A 23,975-nucleotide genomic window follows, 5' to 3' on the forward strand; every position below is an offset into this window, starting at 1 on the left:
TGGAAGTCTGGGCATTTACGGGGCTGACAACCGTCATAGGCTGGTTTAAGTGATCACTTTACACACGTGTAACATTTACCAATTCTACCCATTATTGACAACCACACTACTCAAATTCTCGGAAGTTCTATATATATGAACCAATTTAGAAACCTTGTTCTTGAATCACTAAACTTCCATATTCTTCTTCATCTTTGATGAGATGTCATAAAAAAAATATATATATATAATTTATTACAGTAGCAAATAATAATGATAGATGTAGGAAAAAAATCGGAATAAAATGTTAAAACAAATAATTTTTTAGTGGTTGTCGGCCATTTTGTCTTTCTGCTGACAATATCAGACATAACATTAACTTGGTTAAACTTATATTTATATATTGCACATAGAGTGAAATATTAAAACAGTGAGTTACATGGTTACACCATAAAATTTATTTATAATACTACAAAAATAATTTCTAAAATCAAATTGTTTTGAGAAGTTTTTTTTGGTCAGCAAGCATAAAATAAGATATAAATGAAAAAAAAGAGAAGTTCCTTTTTTTAACAAATAATTAAGCCCTTAATATTATGGAATAATGATTAACCCTCTCTCATCCATATGATCTCATTTTATCTCCCCTAATTACTCAGATTTGAATATGATAATATGTATTACAGGAACGATTTATGTAACACATCACTCAATAAATCTCAAACCAGTCTAAAAAAAACAAATTTATCATATAAACCACAGTAATCTGTTAGCTAATTGTTGGGTAATGTATCCAAAATTAAATACGGTTATTGAATTCTACTTTTATTTACATATACATATATATAATAATATGTGACGCATTTCATTTTATTAAGACTTTATCACATTAGTGTTTGATAATGTCTTAATAAGACGAAACACGTCACATATTATCTTATATATATGCAAATAAAAGTAGAATTCAATCCATTAACCGTGTTTAATTTTGGATATATTACCCAAAAATTCAATACGGAATTCTACCAACTGTCTGCAGTTACAATAAATATGTTAGCTAATAGCCAGAATGCTATGAATTTTTGACATTTATCATTTGAAGGTTGGTACTATTCAGAAATCATACACCTGTCAACAGTGTTGCCATATAAGTGTCAAACTGGAGACGTATTGAGTGATGTGTTATAAAAAACAAACAATATTTAATGGAGGGAAAAAAGGAACCTTAATTACAAGTTGTTTGAATTTTTTGTATCTTACTTACATCGTATTGTAAGATACAACAAAATACGACACTACGGCTAAATTTTTCATAAATACAAATCAATACTCAAATTCTTTTTTTTTCTTCATTGATTGATTCAGCAGTCATTTTGTGGTAATCTATCCATTTTTTAAAGGTTTACTTGGTAAATACCACTATTTCTTAAAATTCAATGTAACACGTGTTTCGATGGATTCTGCATAATTTTGATGTTTGAAAATGATGCGGGATGCATCAAAACACGTGTCACAATAAGAACTAGTGGTAAATATCAAGTAAAACAAAAATACAATAAATTAAACAAAATGTAAAAATAAATTTAAAAAATGGATGAGAAAGGGTCATATTTAAAAATCTACAGTGTGTACAAATATATTATCTTTTGTGTGTTGGAAGTCGATTATGCCAGAGCACGATTTAAATTTATCTAAAAATACGAGTATCAGAATAAATCTTGCCTAAAACAGCTCAGCGTGTCGTCCAACATGACAGTCAGACATCGAACCACTTGAAGCAAGGCGGCAACTAACAAAGACAGTGAAAGGCTTACGAGTTTATTATTCTGAGTGGCGACTATCACATTACCGTGACTCCCAATTGCGCTAAAAGGTTTCCTGACATCGCCACGACTGCTCAAGTCCCCGGATCTAAGCTGGCCGGAGATCACACATTCCGCATTATATAAATTGTCATATTTACTTTTAAAGTTTTCACTCTGATTAGAATCGATCACAGACTCGGTAGATTCGTTTACACATCCGTCGCAAACGGTCGTCCCTGCTCGGGCACCAAGAGTGCCCAAATCAGAAGGGCCCTCGTCTGCGCCCAATCGGTTCAACACACTGACACAGTTTATATCACAACTAGCGGGAAAAGGGTGCACGTCGACCGTCACGTCAAACTGATTGAAAGTATTGAAGCTCTGCGAAGAGGAAAGTTTACGAACTTGGCCGTAAGACTTGTTTATGAAGTCTAGATCTGATTCCAGACTTCTGACGTTGACTCGCCCAGAGACTGCGCTTTGTGGAACAGAAGTATTTTTATTATTCTTAATATAACCCCAATACTCGTCGGATTCCAATATATCGTCTTTTAGATTTTTTAATGAATCGGCGCTCAGTGATTTTTTAAGGTTGTTCCCGTCGCAAGATATGACTGTCGTGCAGGAGTTGTCGTCGAAACTGCCGTAATTTCGATTGACTTTGACTTTCTTCCGGGACGTAGGAGATGCAACACAGCCGCCAACCGAAGTGCCATTCCTGAGAGAGTTTATCTGCCGAAATTTGAGTAAATGCCTTAAGATCTTGTGAGTCTTGCCGAGGGCATCCTGTAATCATTTGGCGACGATGACCACATCCTCCGGATTGACTCCGGAAGCCTCCTCTTCCATCGGATCGCTCTGCGGCACTATCTCGGAGTCTTGGAGAAGGCACAACTGGAAAAATGTAGATATCTTTGTAAACTTTGTAATATTGGGAAATTTTTAGGAAGGGACAGTGAAAGGATTTTCTTCTTCTTCAAACCCTTATCCGCACCCGATGGTGCGTAGGGCACTGCATCATATAAACGCAGTGTTATCTTGATCATGAACACATGAAGGTAAGGTGATCAGCCCTCCGCTTCAGGTATCAGTCCAGGGTAATATTGAATAAATATTAGAGTGAAAAAATCACTTATATTTATTTGACCCCCCATCGAACCCGGGACCTCATGTATGGTAGGTAGAGGTGGAAAGGATTTTAAGGATGACAAAAAAAGATTTTATGCACTTCATTTATGATCATGAAAAGAAAAATAATAAAAAACACAAGCATCGAACAAAAGGAGTCTTATTACATATTAATATATTTTTATGTTTTTTCTTTGACACTTACCCGTAACTGATGGTGCAAAGGAGTCTCCAAGCGATGTTTGTGAAAATTTTATAAAACTTTTATAGGAATGTTGAAACTTACATCAGGGTGATCCACACTGACATTGCTTGTGGAGATGTTATAAAACTTTTATAGGAATGTAGAAGCTTACATTGGGGTGATCCAAATTGACATTGGTTGTGGAAACATTATGAAACTTTAATAGGAATGTTGTATCTTACATCAGGGTGATCCACACTGACATTGCTTGTGGAAATTTTATAAAACTTTTTTAGGAATGTTGAAACTTACATTGGGGTGATCCAAATTGACATTGGTTGTGGAAACATTATGAAACTTTAATAGGAATGTTTAATCTTACATGAGGGTGATCATAACTGACATTGCTTGCGGATATTTTATAAAATTTTTATGGAAATGTTGAAACTTACATTGGGGTGATCCAAACTGAGATTCCTGAAGTCCTCAGCGAAGGAGAGGATGTAGAAACAGAAGGACAATGCGACTACCCACTCGGAAGCAGTGGAAGCAACATGGTAGTGCCAGCCGCCATCGCCTGGATTCCACTTTCTTGGATTCGTACCTATTCACAATGATTAACCATTAGAATGCAGCCCAGTGCTATTGCGCTGTAAGTGTTAGTTGCGTAAATTGCTACACAGCGCTATGGTACTGCAAATTTCAGTGAACGTTTTCATTTTGAGAATGGCATATAGCGGTTGGCGAATGCCTTGATAACTGTATTTAATGGTACTACTGTTACTACTACCATCACGCCTTTTCCCCGCAAAGGTAGACAGAAAGGATGGAACGCTACACTCTTCTGTCCTGACATACACTCCTCGCCTCCTTCACATCCGTATATCTAGTCATACATCCCCTCTGATTATGCAGACTTTTGACTTCTGATCGTGCCAAGTCTTTTTCGGTCGTCCTCGTTCTGTTTTCCCTCTCACATTCGCCACATATATTTTCTTAGTCATTCTATCGTTATCCATTCGCTCCACATGTCCATACCATTTAATGGTTATTCTATTAAAATAAATAAACCCTTAAGGGAATGGCTATTGTTGACATGAAATGAAATCACATTTTAAAATTGTGTTTAACTAACTAACTAACTAACTAACCATCACGCCGCTTCCCCGCAGGGGTAGGCCTCTCTCTCTAGAATAGAAGATTCCACCACTCTGTCTCACCACTCTGTCTTTGCAAACATTTCTCGCCTCTTCCACGTTCATGCATCTTCTCATACACACCCGCCGATTGTAATTTTTTCATCAACCCCGACGCTAATTATACAGACTCAGACAGTCTGCCGTCTGAACCTCAGTACTAATCACAAGTAACCGCAAACCCAATTCAAATCTGTACAATGCTTTTAGGCGTCTCTCGCGCTCTACCAAAAGTAACCAAATAGAATGCTTATAAGCGTCTCCAGCTCTCTAGTATGTTAAAGACGCTATTAAGCATATCCCGAAAACAATGCGATAGTCATTGATTTGGCATGTAATAACATGATATGATATGTATGGTACATGGCCACTCTTTGAGTTGTATTTTCACCTGTTGATGAGAGCATCTGTAGTTCTTGAAACTAGTCTTATTTATGTTTTGAATATTGAAAGCATTAACTTTGTGGATCATATTGAAACATTATTTTGAGAAATAAAAAGACTTTGTGTTTTGGATCCACTCACATTTTTATTAACCAACTAGTTTTGGCAACAACCTGTTGCACTCTACAGGGTTTAATTTATGACTATTATCATAAATTAAATTTAGACATAAATTAAACCCTGAAGAGGGCAAAAGGTTGTTGCCGAAACTAGTTGGTTAATAAAAATGTGAGTGGATCAAAACACAAAGTCTTTTTATTTCTCAAAATAATATAGTCTTGTTTACATTGATAAACTCTAATAGTGGTCTTATAGAAGTGTTTTATTTTTATGTTTGAAGGGTAACTTCGGTATTTTTTGACAAATTACTTTAAAATATAGACAGCATCCGATTTTGAGAAAGAATAAATTATTATTATTTATTTTACATAGGGGACCCACGGTTGATAATTGAACCGGGATTCCGAGAGTGGTAGCCGATTGCGCTAACCACTATACAGGGTCATCGAAAAATGATGCCAACATTTAACCGGATCCACGCGGCTCGCATAACCGTATGTGTTTTCATAAAACATGCCCCATACGCGGCTGACATAACCGTATGTGTTTTTACTTTGCTCCAAGTTTCGAACCTCAGTTCAACTTGGAGGGATTTTTTCATGGTGTGGAACTTTGGATAAAATAATACGTCAATCCTTGGCCTTATGACATCTGTTGAAATATCTGACTAATAATTTGTAACATCACAAGGATAAATAAAAGAACAGATCCCTGATTTTTCTCGAGGTCGGTAATTAGTCCGTGCCATAATCATGCCCTATATCTGTCTCACTCTCGACGCTACGCATCGCTAGTGGGTAAGAGTGACACACGATGCGTGCTTTGATTTATTTATGTTACGATCTTATTTGTATATATTACGATATATTTCAAGAATAATGTGACACAAATATATTATAGAGTACCAAAAAGGCACAATGAATCCCATTGAACGTTTTTGTTTAGGAAAATAAATCGTTTCTTAACTAAATACATGATAAAAGTAATCATTTAAAAAACGGCAAAATACCGCCGCGCACGGGCGTCTCTTAGGAACAAAGTTAACGCGGTTAAAAGGTTAAAATAAGAGGAGAAAAGATTCGGGACTCAGATCATCTGCAGGAGCGGATTTCTGTCCCTATCTTGACAGTTACTCCTGAAACGATTGCACGTACGTGCCAAGAAATCAACTATAGACTAGACATTTGCAAAGCGACGAACGGTGCACACATCGAAACATACTAAGGTATGAATATTTTTATATTTTCCGCACATTTTAAGATCAAAACTATTAAATTATCTCTAAGGGTGGTGATTGACCGGAGCCATTTCGTCGTAACGTAACACGTTACGATGCGAACATACGTATAGTCAGTACAGCGATCCGAGCGCTCCATCCATAGTTTCGGATGCTCGCTAATGCTCGCCGCGAGCGATGTTACGATGTTGCGTTATGACGAAATGCTCCGGTCAGTCACCACCCTAATAGTTATTTTTTTATAACAGTTATTTTAAATGTTGGCATTATTTTTTGATAACCCTGTTCTACGGAGGCGAACAATATGTGGTGGTAATATAATATTTACTTACCATGGAAATAAACATGGGAGAGTATTCCAGTTGTGAAAAGAATGACAAAAAATACTGTGCATAATACAGAGAGGGCTATTCTCAAATACACAATGCGGTAATTTTTAAGAACTGGGCTCAGAGCGTGGGATACGAGTGCCTGGAAGAACAAAATAACACGTTACTAACGGGCACTTTTAATTCAAACGTTATTTGTAAAACTGATAACTTTTTTTAAATATTGTATCACACCTGTATCCAAAAGTACACAGTCCCAAATCCGAAGCACATAAAAGCGCCAGTGTAATGGACATACTTCACATTTGTTTCCTGAAAACATTAATTTTATCCTTATTGTTGTATTTTATTTATTATTATTATTAATTTTCTGAAAACCTTACTATTATTTATTTGTTAACCCTTACTGGTCCAATGTCGAATCTCATTCGACATCGATTTTTTCCTCTTAGGTCCCATGTCAGATGTTATTCGACATTTTTTTCATCATTAGTATTATTTATTTAAATTCCAAGCTTACATTTTTGTTACTCGTATCTATTACAACAGTATGTGGAGCAGAGGATAAAAGTTTTTTTCCAATTGGAATGTAACTGTCTACCTAGATTTTGTTTTTAATTTTGGTGGACCGGAAAGGGTTAAATACACAAGCGTGAAACGTTTATCAACCAATTTGTCTGGAATACACAGCTCTTTTAGATACTCTGGAGCCATATTATGTATTGATTTTTAAATCAATGTATATATGCAGTGATGGGATTCAAAATTTTTAAGAACTGGTTCGCCCTTTAGGTACTATTCCTACCCACCCCCCATTATAAAAAAAAATAGTTTTTACATTTATTAATTTATTTGTTTTTTATTCTGCACGTAAACAGAACATTCACATAACAACTGAGAATGCTTCAAATGCTGAAGCGTATATCTTTCACAATATTCTTTTTACTAAGTGCAATAACTTAATTTTTCTACTGTTTTTTTTTCATCTTTCCAATATATTTTTTTCTTTGCGAGTTTCAAATATTTTTACAACGTGATGGGACCAAGTAAACTGAGCGTGCTCCGATACATACGATACAATCTCAATTGGAATATTGTGTGACAACAAAGCGTTAAGGACCAGTTTGTGAACTCTTAAATTTTTAGGCACTGATTCGCTAGAACCAGTGCGAACCGGGTCAACCTCATCACTGTGTATACATGACGTATATGGTATAAACTGTCTCTACTCTTGTACACATGAGTAGACAGAGTTTGTACCCAACCCTTTCGGGAAAGAATAACCAGTGCAGTTGATGAATGAGTGGGGTCATCACCCTGACTGAATTTAGAAATTTCAAAAAAAAAAGTTCTTATTTTTGTATAAAAAAAAATAGTATCAGTTAGTGATTGTGTAGACTTAGATCAAGAATAAGTTATGTTACTCTGTGGTTTACCTTACATGTTACACTTTCAAACCTTTGTTCAAACACTCCAAAAACAGCACTAGTGGTGTCCAGACCCTGATTGAAGGAGAGGAAGACAGCATCATTTCCAGTACTTGAGGTTGAAATATCTCGCTGCTTATTATTTACGGGCTGTTTACACAGGCCAATTTTTAAGACATTCCACTGAGCCAAGCCAATATTGACCTCATGTAAATAGATAATGGAATTTACAATTGTGAATTTTTCAATTATTCAATGTCAAATCTTGGAATGGCTTAGTAAACTGGCATTGCAATTGGTCTTTTATAAATGGCCCATAAAGCTTAAAATTTACATTTTATACACCATTTAGAATCTAAAGAGCAGTAGGAGGGTGTAATGAGTATTTGGGAGAGGAAAGGATCCACAAAGAAATAGGTATATACGTGATGATGTTGACATTAATCGGATTTTGCATTCTACGATATACAGTATGATGTAATCTACTGGGATTTTATTCAAACCCACAGCTTGTAGCCAGATTACAAAAATGCAGTACTTCAGTACTGAGTATAGATCAGTGATTCCCAAAGTGGTCTATATCGACCCCCAGGGGTCTATGACAACTTGCAAGGGGTCTATGTTTTAATTTGAATTTAAAATATAAATGTATAAAACCTAACATGTGTGGTTCAAAGTGAGTAACACTACATATACCGGCTGTCAAAAATACATTTGAAGTTAATGAATTTGATAAAAATCAATATCAGGTAAGGCAAGGGGTCTACGAGATAAAAGAGTTTGGGAACCTCTGGTATAGATGATAGCAAGAACACAATTTGGTCTAGGTGAGATAATATGTAGCTATTTCAGTTACATAGATGTCAGTAGTATGAACTTTTTAAAACCCATTTGTAGTATGAACACAGAGAGATAATGTGAGAATGATTGTTATCCGAGATCAAGGAGGTATACAGTATGCACTGGTTAAGGTCTGCATTGATTGAATATGAAAATGAGCTCACCTGGAAGTTAGCCACCATACTAAGACCTCAGCAGGATGTCTCAGTGAGATATTACCTATTTATTTACATAGATGTCAGTTGTATGAACTTTTCAAAACCCAATAGTAGTATGAACACAGAGAGATAACGTGAGAATGATTGTTATCCGAGATCAAGGAGGTATACAGTATGCACTGGTTAAGGTCTGCATTAATTGAAGATGAAAATGAGCTCATCTGGAAGCTAGCCATCAAGCAGAGTAATGTTTCAGTGAGATATTACCTATTTATTTACATAGATGTCAGTTGTATGAACTTTTTAAAACCCATTTGTAGTATGAACACAGAGAGATAATGTGAGAATGATTGTTATCTGAGATATAGGAGGTATACAGTATGCAATGGTTAAGGTCTGCATTGATATGAGCTCACCGGGAAGTTAGCCACTATACTAAGACCCAAGCAGGATGTCTCAGTAAGGTATTACCTATTTATTTACATGGGTGTCAGTTGTATGAACTTTTTAAAACCCCTTTGTAGTATGAACACAGAGAGATAATGTGAGAATGATTGTTATCCGCGATCTAGAGGAATACAGTATGCACTGGTTAAGGTCTGCATTGATTGAAGATGAAAATGAGCTCACCTGGAAGTTAGCCACCATACTAAGACCCAAGCAGGATGATGTTCCGAACCAGATCGATATGTCGTTCATTTTTTTGACAGACGATGCGATCGGGTAGATACATCGCATTTCTAAAATCTGACGATGCCTTATGTACATTGTGATCCCGACTAAAAAAGAAATAAATCTGTAAGTCCTCTTAGCAAGTGCAGAAATCAGGTCCAATTTGTCTATGTTGAAGATAAAGCATCCATTTTTATTTAAAGCAATCATCCCAAATTATTATAATTGATGTATTAATTTTTAAATCAAACAGATTTTTTGAGTCTTCTAAGTTGTATTTTATTTAAAAAAAAAACACATAAATAAATATTGTGACAATTGCCTAGTTATGGCATTTTCTAAAGATTTGCATTAGTTTGAAACATGATTAGTTTGAAAATGCCATTACTAGGCGAAACAATTGCCACAATATTAATTTTTATGTTTTTTTAAAAAATAAAATACAAGTTAGTAGACTAGAAAAATCTGTTTGATTAAAAAATTAATACATAAATTAAAATGGAGTTCTACAAATTAAACGCCAAATCAATAAATAACTCAAATTATCACTCTCAATATAACTATTACCCTCAGTTAAATTATCACTCTCAATTCAAATTGTAACTCTCAATTTGATTTATAACTCTCAATTTGATTATCACTCTCAATGCAATTTGTAACTCTCAATTTGATTATTATTCTCAATTAAATTATTACTCTCTGTATTCTTTAGTATTATGTTATTTCCAAATTGCCATTGGATGTTTTAGTGAAGACCGATTCCATTCCAACAGCGTATTCAGCATTCCGTCTTCATCACGGTCACATATAGTTTTATCTTATACAATTGTCTTACAATGTTTTTCTCAAATTGGTTTACGATCTCACGCAAGGAAAGACTTGAAATATTAAATACAAATAAAAAAAAGTTTAAATTCAATATTAAATAATGTATTGACAGTTTTCATTACAGTAATTAAAAAAAAAAACACATTTTATTTTATATCAAATATAAAAATCATTAATTACACTGGCCAACAATGATTTTGTAACTGAAATTTTGTTGACTGATTTGGACTAGGTTAATCGTTCTTTTATTCAAAGTCTATATGGTATGTGACAAGCTTGTATCACGTCAAGTTTTGATGTTACAGTCATATTATTGTTTGTATGGACCCCATACGTTGAAACTGCAATAGTGGTTGGTATCTAGACATGTTTTAGTCTAAGGTCTAAGGGATTAAAAAAAAGTATTGATAATTATGGAGTTACAGTGGAAATATATTAACTTATTAATATTGAATACGGTAGCATTATATGTTTATATTTGTTTGTACATAAATAATATGCAAAACTTAAGTAAATATCAGAATTGAAAATATCCATAACTAAAAAATCTGACATGCTACATTTTTTTTTGCTTTGGTTTTTTGATTCAGCTATGCAAAGTGCATAAACATCAGGTATTTTCATGCCAGTTACAAAATAAAAGCTGTAAATTGTTGGCCAGTATTATTATTTCAGAATAATACAGAAACATTGTTCCTAGATTTTAAAACAGTCACAAATATATATTTTTTATTGAAAATACATCCAGTTCGACTTCAACAATTCTTATCACCGATCGTGAACAATTTAGATTAGGAGACTTGTTATTTAATTAGAAAAACAGCCACAAAGTCAATAAAAGAAGGTAATACATAATTGTGCAATTTTAAACATTTATTTTACACTGAAAATAGAAACCCTTCATACATTCACTTCTACCTACAGTACATTTAATTAAGTTAATGTATTTTTATCCTTATAAATGAAGTAGTCTGGCGTTGCTATCGGCTTAGTCTGCTGTTAAGTGTAGTGTAGTAAATATTGGTACCCACAAGCATAGTGAAATTTAACCTTCCCCTCCCGGTGACATGTATGTACTACAACTTCACTTTAAAAATGAGAATATTAATATATCAATAGATACGGGCTTAGAAATTTTGTATTCCTACATAATACAATTACGGGTTACATAAAAGTATTATAATATAAAGTTATTCATTTGCAGCGGCGGAAATAAATAAATTGTGAAAAAAATCGGGGACAGAATCACCAATACACAAACGTTTTTCAATGTATGCATGCGTGCCGCACTTTATGTACACGCGCACGCGGCTTCATACTGTTTCCGACAATCTCATTTTAGTTGCGTTACAAGTCGTTGTTCAGGGTGGTCGTGCCGCTACGTTAGCTATGGCGGCTACTTGCAATGTATTTTTTTCTCTTTTTTAGATACTAACCGGAGCTAACGTTACAAAATTTACAAATACATTTCAAATTCACTATGGTCAATAAAAGCAACAATTAGGAATATTATCATTTTTCCCGTTTTTGAATCACATTTTCATGTGGTGTACAAAATACATATCACCGCTGCATGCGTAAGTATTTAGCACCGTAGCAGAAAGGTCAACATTACATGAAGGTGCTTTTTCTTTTCTTTTTTTACATTTGATCAGACTAAGCCACAGCAACGCATGGACACAGCTAGTTTAAAATAGTATGAAATAGTCCCCATGTTTACATAAATAGATTTTAAGCAATTCAAAAGAATTCTCACTTATTTTGCTGCTGAGAACTTTGTAAGCTATTCACTTACAAAGTTCTCAACAGCAAATAGAGTGGCAGTTGTAAATACAACATAATACAATATTCCAAAATCAAAGCCATATGGATGCTCAATGAGGGCCATAATAGGTGATCACTCAAGCCAGCCGATGGCAGATCCCAACGCTATTCACTAACAAAGTTCTCAACAGCAAATAGAGTGGGGGTTGTGAATACAACATAATACAATATTCCAAAATCAAAGCCATATGGATGTTCAATCAGGGCCATAATAGGTGATCACTCAAGCCAGCGGATGGCAGATCCCAACGCTATTCACTTACAAAGTTCTTAACAGCAAATGAAGTGGCGGTTGTTAAATACAACTTCCCAAAATCAAAGCCATATGCATATTTAATCAGGGCCAGAATAGTTAATGAAAGCGATCACTTAAGCCAGCCGATAACTGATAAAAGCCCCGTGAAAAGATTCAGTCACACACAATACAAAAGTCACTTAATACTATTGAAAAGCAAAATAAATTGTTAAATAAATGAAAAAAAAAATAACTGAGAACATTGCAAAGATTTAAAAAAATAATATAATTTTTTTATGTATATGTTTGAGTTTAGGCACCGATATGAGAAGTTTAGAACTGGGATCCAATATGGAAGTTATCGCTTTGACTATGTAGCGTAGATGCCTTTTAATTGACTTCTTTTCGGTAAAAATAAATAATAAAAAAAAATCATTAAAAAGTTACAATTTTGATAATACACGTATTAACTAGTTTAAAAATGCCTAAAACATTAGAAATAAAAGACCAAAAAAAAGTTAAAGTAAAGATATCTACACTATGTAGTTAAAACATTAACTTCCTCATATAATTGATGCCTAGGCCAATGTATAAATAAATGTTTTTTCTTCATCTTCTTTAAACCCTTATCCGCACACCAATGGTGCATAGGGCACTGCATCATATAAACGCAGTGTTATCTTGATCGTTAACACATGAAGGAAAGGTGATCAGCCCTCCGTTCCAGGTACAAGTCCAGGGTAATATTGAATAAATATTAAGAGTGGAAAAAATCACTTATATTTTGATTGGATTAATAATTAGATTAATTTAATTTAAATCCCCCTGGGAGTCAAACCCGGAACCTACAGAATGGTAGCCGAGCGTTCTGACCATTACACTACGGAGGCGGACAAAAAAATGATTAGAACTACATATATTATTCTTAACTGTAGTAGACAAGGAAAAACGACCACATTTCATCGGAATAGTAGACTACTTAAACCAATAGTCAAGTCGTATAAAATATCGCTCACTCCTTTCAAGAACGTCATAAATAAAAAATTGTCAATTTTCAGTTGTGCATGTTTTCGGAATGCCCAGAAAATGTACTATATCCCAGCAAAAGAGACATATTTTTAAGTTAATATTTACCCGTTACAGGGCAGAAAGTGTTGTTTTTGCATTCTGAAGAAAAAGTATTGTTTAATTTTTTTTTTAAATATACTAAATATTTTTCAAATGGAGAAAAAACCTTCAGATTTTACCTAAAAAGATCTGTTGCATAGTTAAAAGTTCAGTAAGTGGCTTGATATTTATTTTTAATACATTGTGTTATATTATTTTTTTGACATCTCATCAAAGATGGAGAAAAATATGGAAGTCTGGGCATTTACGGGGCTGACGACCGTCATAGGCTGGTTTAAGTGATCACTTTACACACATGTAACATTCACCAATTCTACCCATTATTGACAACCACACTACTCAAATTCTTGGAAGTTCCATATATATGAACCAATTTAGAAACCTTGTTCATGAATCACTACAACTTCACTAGAGACATCTATTGGTGAGATGTAAAGTATTTGGACACACTCAAAATGTTGTACATTGTGTTATATTTTTAAACATTAAAAACGTTCTCCTGAAAAATCAAGTTTTTTGATTTATGACGTTCTTGAAAGGAGTGAGCGATATAGTTATTTGACATGTGCATATATAACACTAAAAAATTATAAAGACGCGTTCTTGTATCAATATTTTGTTTAACCGTTTGGTTACCACAATCCGATATTTATGTATCAATTTTTATTTTTAAATCAAATACATATTTTTTGAGTCTACTAAGTTGTATTTTATGAAAAAAACACATAAAAATTAATATCGTGACAGTTGTTTCGCCTAGTTATGGCATTTTCAAACTAATTTTTATGTACAACATTTTGAGTGTGTCCAAATACTTGTTCACAAAATCTGGATTATCTCCAATTACAGGAGTTATTTTCATATGATTTTTTGACATCTCATCAAAGATGAAGAAGAATATGGAAGTCAGCCCCGTAAATGCCCAGACTTCCATATTCTTCTTCATCTTTGATGAGATGTCAAAAAATAATATAATTTTTATGTGTTCTTTTAATAATGTCCGCCTCCGTATTGTAATGGTCAGCACACTCGGCTACCGTTCTGGAGGTCCCGGGTTCGATTCCCAAGGGGGGTAAAATAAATATAAGTGATTTTTTCATTGTAATATTTATTCAATATTACCATGGACTGGTACCTGAAGCGGAGGGCTGATCACCTTTCCTTCATGTGTAAACGATCAAGATAAAACTGCGTTAATATGACACAGTGCCCTATGCACCATTGGGGTAAGGGTTAAGGATAAGGATAAGGGTTTTATTATTATTATTTTTTTAATAAAATACAACTTAGTAGACTCAAAAAATCTGTTTGATTTAAAAATAAATACATGAATTAAAATGGAGTTCTACAAATTAAACGCCAAATCAATTAAATGAAAAAAAACGATATATCGACTTTTGGTACTCTAGCGAGAAATACCGGATCAGTCGGATCTGACGTCACGATCTTTAAAAGTATCAGATAAATTTTGGACAGTGTGTTAGGGCAGTGCTCCGCAACCGGTGTGCCGTGGCTTGCTGGTGTGCCGCGAGCCGGATACAGGTGTGCCGCGGTAAAATTAATGTATTTGACATTTTATAATTATTCATCATATATATTTAACGCACAATGACAATTTTTTTTTTCAATTTTTCGAGATGTAGTAAAGAATGATTATTATAATTATAAATTATAACAAAATAATTTTTCAATGGTCTATATTTTTTAGCTTTTGGTGTGCCGCGGAATTCTAGGAAGAATTTTGGTGTGTCGTAGTTGTAAAAAGTTTGCGGAGCACTGTGTTAGGGATTCTTTCAGGGTTGTGCAAACACTTTCAATTCATATTATATTTTTTTCTTCTTCAATAAGTTAAACATTGAAAATTTAGAATAAAATCGACGTGCCTTATGTAAAGTGCTCTAACTACATTTTTGTCAATTTTGAGATATTTGCTTACGTTATCGACAGACCGTTATGTACAAATATAAATGAAAAAAAAATATATAAAATAAATTACGCCTAGTTTTCAGGCTTATAAGACGCTATCTACATGGAATTTTCGAAATGAACTGAACTCCTAAAACGCTAACTACTTAATTTTGACAAAACATAAAGTTTTAAAACGACTTAATACATTGATTACAATGATTAAAGAAAACACTTCGTTTTTTACCACTTGAGTTTTATTATTATCGACTACATGTTTCAGAAGTTAAACTTCCATCATTCAGGTCTGTATAATAACTGACGTATTCAGGTCAGTTATTATACAGACCTGAATGACGGAAGTTTAACTTCTGAAACATGTAGTCTATAATAAAACTCAAGTGGTAAAAAACGAAGTGTTTTCTTTTATCATTGTAACATGTCTTACCACAAAGTTAATGCCGAAACAATAAAGACTTAATACATTATTATATCGTGTTTTTGAATAACACTAGTTTAGAGTTTCAGATAAAACCGTTAATTAATATGAAAAGAACACGTTAAAAAAATCTTCTAAGCTCTCTCCTGTACAGTAACAGATTTGCAGATAGAGTAATTTTTATAGGGACCGTCGATATTAAGATTTTTTTTCTTCTTCAATAAGCTTTACATTGAAATTAATAATAAAATGATCCATTTACATCTTACAATCAGTTGTAATATTACAAAAATACTTAAAGAGAAACGACAAAAACAAAGCACATTAAACCTAGTTTGTTTCCGCGAAAAGTAAGTTGTGTAAAGCTGTGATATTTTTTATTTTTATTTTATTTATAACCCTTATCCACACCTAATGGTGCACAGGGCACTGCATCAAATTGACGCAGTATTATCTTGATCATTACTTACATGAAGGCAAGGTGATCACTCTTGCGCTTCAGGAACCAGTCCAGGGTAATATTAAATAAATATTACAGTGTTAAATCACTAATATTTATTTTCACCTCCCCCCCTGGGAATCGAACCCGGGACCTCCAGCACGGTAGCTAAACACGCTGACCATTACAGCACGGAGGCGGAAAAATATTGTGATATTACTCTAAAAGATACATACAAATATAATCCGTGTATTGCATAATTTTTTAATTTTATTTATTGGTTTATTGCACGCACCCCTACTTAATTTCTTTCAACTCTGGATGTCGTGCGACAAAACAATGTATGATAGATGTTCGAATAGTTGAATAAGGAAGGAATGCAAAGCTGAGATAAGCATTATCGATAAAATTAAGAAAGGTGTGTTGAGATGGTTAGGACATGTGGAACGGATGAGTGAGGAGAGAACGGTAAAACAAATTTATGAGGCGAATGTAATTGGTAAATAGGAGCAGAGAAAGACCGAGAAAAACATGGCACGGTCAGGTATGCCAAATACTTGAAAGTGGTCAGGTTAGGAGTCGTAATAATCGGCAGGTATGTATGAGGAGACGCATGTACGTGGAAGAGGCGAAGAATGTTTGCAAAGACAGAGTGGTGTGGCGTTCAATTTTCTCTGATACTTGTCGTCAATAAGGTCCTGACCTAATTAACGACGTTAAGAAATTAAGTAGAAATTAGTGAATTAAGAAACTAAGGAGTCATTTGATTCGCAGTGTTCAATGTAAAAAGAAGTAGACATTAAGCAATTTTTTATAACGTTGCATACATTTAGTTGACTAAACTCAGGGAGATATTTTTGTCACGCCGAAGATAAAATAATGACACAGAGTCTTTATAAATTATGGGACACATTTTACTTTTTGAATTATTTATGTTTTAATCACGGTATTTCTGGCACAGTAACCCCAAAAGTTCTGCTAACCAATGGCTTAAATTTGTATAGTTTATTTTATTTTATTATAATACTCTAATAATATGGAAGAAATATAATACATTCACTCCTTTCTGGCAAACAACGAAACTAATCTGTTACCATAAAACATCAAAAGTCGAGCTGTGGTCAAAATACACTGGATTCCCCATATACACAGATATACGTTCCAAGCGATGCTGGAACATGAGAAAAATGCTTAAGTAATTCCCACTATCCGAATACTTTTGAAATGTTTCAAAAACAATTCTTTCCAATTCTTAGAAAATTACATACAAAAATATAAATATTTGTCTTTACAAACAAATATGGTCAAGTGACGAAGAATTAGTGTAAATACTCGCAGTATGCACGTTGAATGACGATATAAGACGTAAAATACAGGCAAAATATAGACATCGGCACACAATAACACTTATGTACTATTCAATAGAACAGGGACACATGATAACGTAACGTGAGATGTTTCATTCCAAGGATCCAGTTAAGATTTGCACATATTTTAGTACTGTTCAGTTTACAAATCATTCGATATAATGGAATTTTGGGACTTGACTTCTTTAATGGACTCGATTTGCTGTCTCAAATACATCAGCTTTTGGTCTTGAAGAGTCGCCTTTATTTCCATGTGCCGCACTACGGCTCGCGCGCATTTGAGCTCCGTGCAGACGCGCATGCACTGCAGGTCCCCGAGCGTGTACGCCTCGTCCGAGTACTTCTGCGCCTGCCTTTCCAATACTTCCGCCGGCCAACCTGTGACGTGCTTGACGAGGTCGTTGGAGACGTATTTAGACAGCGATGGCGAAAGCATCGGGCTCTCGGATTGAGTGAAGTTACCGTAAGCTCCCGTGTTTTGGATCCCTTCGATTTTCGACTTGGAGAGAAGGATGTTCAGAGGGGTGTGTCTGTTGGCGGATTCGGAATGTATCGGGGCGCAGTGATTCATAGCTGACGAAGAGTACGTTACCGACGGAGCGGTGGTCACTTGGTGGGAGAGGTTTCGGGGCAGAGCGCTGACCATCGGGACGGCGTTGTGCGTCTCTTGAGCCGACGGCTTGGTTTTATTGGCCGTGTCCAGGACGGGAGTGCTGCCTCCCGAGGAAGTGTCCGTATCGTGCAGGACTTGGACTTCGGAAGCGTGGGTATTGGAGTAATGGGGGTTTCGGGAGGAATGGTCTCTGTAGCTGTCCGAGTGGTTGGCCCCGCTGTCCTTGTACCTCTTGGAGCTGTGCTCGGGGGCTTCCTCTTCCCGCGGGGGGTTTCTCCTGCCGGGCGGGTCGACCCAGTCGGCCGGCTTGTCCCATTGGGAGATGCCCAGGAGACTGTTGTAGTAGTACTTCTTCCCGGAGGAGCTGACGTGCTCCGTCCACACCTCGTTGCAGCTGTAGGACCCCCGGCTGTTCTCCGAGCCGTTCTCTCCGCGCCCGTGGCCCCCGTGGTCCCTCTTGCCGCTCTTATTCCTGTCCCGTCGCGGAGACATCGCGGATTTTCAACTCACACAATCAGTTTATCACCTACAATGGAAATATCCTAGGTATAGACTGGCGAGAAACAAAATGGAAATTTGATCTTCAACATAGACAAGACGGCGGTTATATCGTATATCGTATCGACACTCGAGCGGCGTTACTTAAATACCGGATAGGCTTTTCAATACGTACGTATGACACATCCGATGTTTATCAATTGTGCGAATACACAGCTTTCCGGAGAGTACGCGGCCGCATCGCTGATGTACGGGAAATCTGGTTCTACGTGCTCCAATAACACGGCCCAAATGTACCTGCAAAAAAGTCAGTTACAAAATTTAGGCGTACGCAACGTGCGAAACAACGCTATCGCGGTTGGCAAAAATCGATTAGCAGCCGTCTACATTGATTTTTAATTAACTACATAGATGTTTACTCACGTTAGCAAAAACGTAGCCGGGAAGAGAACGAAGCAAATCAAGGGTAAAAAGTGAAGAATTTCATATGCCATAACAATGCGTTCCCATTTACGGAAACCGATAATATTAAATAAATTATACTCTAAGAATTGACGTTAATGACTAACAATTCAATCACGACCGAGGTTCGAGGAAATAAATCTGAACGATATTTTATAATTAATCAGTATGCGGACAAATATCCTGGAACCCATTGACGGGTTTTCGGTCGTTTTGGAACTGTCATGGTTAATTTAGCATTATCTGTGGCGTCGGTGGTTGTGTATCAATTGTCTATGAATAGAATTTTTAAAAATGTTGATAGGTACCTAACTAGGTACTTGGAAACAGTAAAAATATTCGACTAAAAAGATTATATGCACAGAAAAATAATATAAATTATAATTCTGTCTTAGGTTTCCGAATTACGTTTTTTTTGCAACCTTTACGGTTGAAAATTACAAAAATTGAGATTGATATGGTGGAATAATATGATTGAACTTTTATGTTGCATTTTTACTGTAAGCGAACCACAAAAGTTAGAAGCGATGAAATGATTTTTTCAGGTACATTATCAACCTTCCCTTAGTTGTAAAATTCAATTTGTAACATTTTACTACTACTGACGCTTACCTTTACCCAATGGTATACGGGGCATTAAATCAAATTGATTCAATGTTTATATTTCATGGTCTATATTATGAAGTGATCAGTCCTGCGCTTCAGGTACCAGTCTAGGATAATATTAAATAATATTTTGAGTAAAAAACCCTTAAACTTATTTTCATCCCCTAGGAATCAAACCTGGGACCTCCAGCATGGTAGTCTAATGCTAACCACTGCACTATGGAGCGAGACAATATTTTACTCAATTACCCGTTATTTTAAGATTTGGAAGGAAAAAAGTACTTTAAACTTTTTTTACATACATATAGCATTCTAGATTTACCAACAATTTGCAATACCAATAGAAATAAAGTTCAACAATAAAAATCTACGAAAAGAAAAATGAACATGTTGCAGTTTTGAAAATGCTGATCTGTGGTTATGCTGAAAGTTATCTTTGGGCATATGAAGGTATTTTAATCATTTCTAAAGGGCATGACCAAATAAATATAAAAACATTTGTAAATCATAACCATTTTATTTCTTTGATAAATCTACATACTATCCTTAAGTTATACAATAAATTAATGATTTACAAAAGAACAAAATAACTTAAGTTTCAATAAATACTTTGAAACAAAACAAATAAAATGATCCAACAAAATAAATCGTAACACGACATACATTTATTTAACAAACTAACACGTTCCCTATGTTTTAATCTCTAACATGGAAGATCAATAAATGGACTAGGTATTTATGTATTTTTTATAATATTATTAATAATATTGTTCCTATTATTTATTTAACGTAAATCAGATTATAAAAAAAGTTAATTTAATTTAGTTCTAGTAGGTAGGTAATGAAATTAGTTTTTCATAAAAAATTATATCTAAATAGTGTTATTACATATTGAATAGGTAATGTACAAATATGACAGGCTAGGTACTCCTATGCCACCCCGAAAAACTTGATAAAGCTTGCCTCTTTACAAGGCATTGAGTTCCCGCTGCCTTGAACAACCACTGCTGACAATTCTTTGGCAGTACTTGTTTGGGACGCAAAGGGTGATACTTTGAGGATGCAAAGAAGCTGGCAAGTGATAGAAGAGTCTGGAGTTAGTTTGTGGAGAGAAAAGACAATACAACATAAAAATACAATGATGTTTCATAGATGTTTTTATATGTATTTATCAAAGTATAACAAAGTGTAACTATGAACGTCAAATCAAATTAATTAATTTGTCATTCCGCATCTTAATTTTTAGTGTTGCCACATGCTGTCAGTATTCCGAATTCGATTTCTGAAAAACGTGTTTTCATTCTGTTTTTACGCATAAAATAATTTTTTAACATAAGAGAATCTTTAGTTTATGTATTAACTATCCGTTATCATACTATATACCCACTTAAAAGTAAGCTAATTTTTAGAAAGAAAATTATAAACAAATTATGCATATTTTGGCTTTTTAAACATACCATGAGTAGTAAGTATATTCAAAAATACAAAGTATACATAATTTATTTATAATTTTCATTCACAAAATAAGCTTACCAAAAAAGGGGATAAAGTTTGATAACGGATAATGACTAAATTCCGAATGAACAAAATCAAGCTTGTCAAAATTCCGAATTCACTTTCCGTTCGGGAAAAAATGAATGCGTGCGGTTATTGATTTGTATGCACTTCGTGCGTACGAATTTCGAATTCGGAAAACGAATTAAAAAAAACATAGGTGGGGGAAAAATTCATAAAAATATGGCTTTGTACCATGAGTGGTATATGACACAAAATAAAACGTACATAGTAATAATGTAGCAATTGATAAAAATATACAAAAATTTAAACCGACTTAACTTCGAAAGAAAGGGTTAAATATCATTTTTTATTCATCAGTAAGTATGGAGAATGAAAACATTAAATACATTAATCTAAATACGGCATTTTCTCAACATTATTTTATGTATAGTATAAAAGTAAAGGTACGAATCCTATTACATATTTAATATACTGTTTCTAGAAAAATCGTCATATATGTAGGTTTTAACATTTTAAGGTATATGTACCATATATAACACACTATCAATAATTTAAATTATTAAGGTGAAATGTAAATATTTCAAGTCTTAGTAAAAATCATTAAACGCGATAAAAAGTTCACATATTTTTTATAATGTAAGAATTGTTTGTTAGCAGTTCTGATTTATCTCGAAATATTTTTTCTATATTTTTATTTATTGGTATGTAGGACCGGTCTTTAGGGGGGAGATCAAAGTCAGTTGGGGCACCTAGGATGTCTAAGGAGGGGTATACCCCATCTAACGTGACACTAAAAAAATGTTGATGAAAATTTTTGAAGACGGAAAGTAATTTGGTGAAAAATCTCCCCTTACTATAAATGTTTTAATGGCTTTAAAATATTTACTATTCACGATAATACCTACATTTTTTTTATTACATAGTTATAAACAAGCACCAAACTCAAGTACCTTCGGTTATATAACGCAATCATTACAATGTTTTAATCAATCCTAATAAAGAATAATGTTAAAAAAATCGATATTCATTTGGTTATTATAATATTTACTCGATTCGTTTTTTGATTGCAAAAAAATGACTGAACACATCATTTAAAATGGACACATAATGTTTCCAATATAAAAGTGCATTGTTAACGATATAAACAAACAAAAAACACTGAAAAATGAAAACTTGTTTGAAATAAGGGTCTAAATACCACGAAAAAAAAATACATATATTTGTTACGTTTGAGTAAACAATAAATAATCTAAATAAAATGCTAACAGCTCCCCAAAAATACAGAATTGTTTAAATTTTATTGGTAGCATGTGTTATATTTTATTTGTTTAAAAAAACATTTAATTTTTATTCCACTAAGACCCTTATTTTAAACGAGTTATACAAAAAAAAATAGTTTAAAAAAGTACTTATTTACGAATATTTTTTTGTCGTTAGTTTTATGTTTTTATCACTTAATTATAATATTTTTCTACTCACTTAACTATAATATTTAGTTAAATGTTGTAGGTATCTATCTATCTATAAACGTTAAAAAATCTTGTTTTTCAATTAAAATAGTACAAAAATGTCTTATGTTATATTTTAAAAACCGACAGGTCTAGTAATAGTAAAAATATTTTCTCCAGTATAAAAGTTATACACTGCTTGATTACAAATTGGTTGAGGACATGTAAAAAAGATAAATTTGGTATTGTAAAATATAATATTTCATACAAAATATCTTATGAATAATAAAAAAAAAACTTTTGTGTACCTATCAAATACACTATGCGATTTTTCTCTATCACGAATTTATAAACCTGCAATAATTGATGTTCAATTCTATGAAATTGCTTGAATACCCAAACTGATGGACAGAGTACGCATTACTTTAAAAAATAAATTAATATTATACGTATTGATTCAAACATATTTTATTACTACAGTTATTTTACAGTGAATATTAAAATCACAGAGATTTTCTAAAACCAGGCGATTTTATTTAAAATTTAGCTTAATGTCTCATTATTTTATATAAATAAGTTATTTAAATAAATACTACCGGTAATTGCGACAGCTTTGCTCCATGTTATTTATTTTATTTATTATTTCCAATTAAAAATTTATTTGTGAAATCGAAATCACATTTACGAAAATATGAAAAAAAAAGAAAATAATCTCAAATACTATTTATATTTGAAGCACTAACTTTGTGATTTTCCATTTTATTATGAAAATGTAACTTTGTTTTAAAATCACTTTAAATATTTTATTACAACTTAATTATGATATCTACCGGTTTCAAAGCTAACCGCTTCATTATCAAGAGTGATTAATACTTAATTAATGTTGATAAAGAAGCGGTTAGCTTCGAAACCGGTGGACATTAGAATTAAGTTATAATAAAATATTAAAGTGATTTTAAAACAAAGTTACATTTTAATTATATGATCTCAAATACATTTTTATAAAAGAAAAAAAAATAGCATGGTTTCGTAAAGAGAAGCATTAATTACAATATTTTGATAAAAAGGTAAATAAATCTGCTTTTTCCAGTAATAAAGAAAATTTAAAGAGTTGCGAATGTTAAAATTGCCAAAAAACATTTGATCGACATTGAAGATGAAGAGAAATTTATGCATTTTGCAGTAAAATAACGTACTATTTGAAAA

At 33.6% G+C, this 23,975-nt stretch overlaps 1 protein-coding gene across 2 annotated transcripts; it reads right to left on the reverse strand.

Moving 5' to 3' along the window:
• Nucleotides 1–487: 487 nt before the first annotated feature.
• LOC148306461 (DNA damage-regulated autophagy modulator protein 2) lies at nt 488–19,421 on the reverse strand. Of its 2 annotated transcripts, XM_088264989.1 has the most exons (7): nt 19,159–19,421; nt 18,911–19,032; nt 9,418–9,566; nt 6,597–6,674; nt 6,366–6,504; nt 3,549–3,700; nt 488–2,678 (listed from the first exon to the last, which is right to left on the reverse strand). In XM_088264989.1, exons 1-7 carry the CDS (start codon nt 19,227–19,229, stop codon nt 2,577–2,579), a joined length of 813 nt encoding a protein of 270 aa, XP_088121115.1. In that variant the 5' UTR covers nt 19,230–19,421; the 3' UTR covers nt 488–2,576. The 2 variants fall into 2 exon arrangements, with proteins under 2 accessions (XP_088121115.1, XP_088121114.1); XM_088264988.1 differs by lacking the exons at nt 488–2,678; nt 3,549–3,700; nt 6,366–6,504; nt 6,597–6,674; nt 9,418–9,566 and adding an exon at nt 17,193–18,763.
• Between the last annotated feature and the right edge of the window lie 4,554 nt (nt 19,422–23,975).

Source organism: Brachycentrus maculatus, unplaced genomic scaffold (genome assembly GCF_059751285.1).
Source record: "Brachycentrus maculatus isolate JH-2025_06_01 unplaced genomic scaffold, ASM5975128v1 h1tg000241l, whole genome shotgun sequence".
NCBI classification, from domain to species: domain Eukaryota; kingdom Metazoa; phylum Arthropoda; class Insecta; order Trichoptera; family Brachycentridae; genus Brachycentrus; species Brachycentrus maculatus.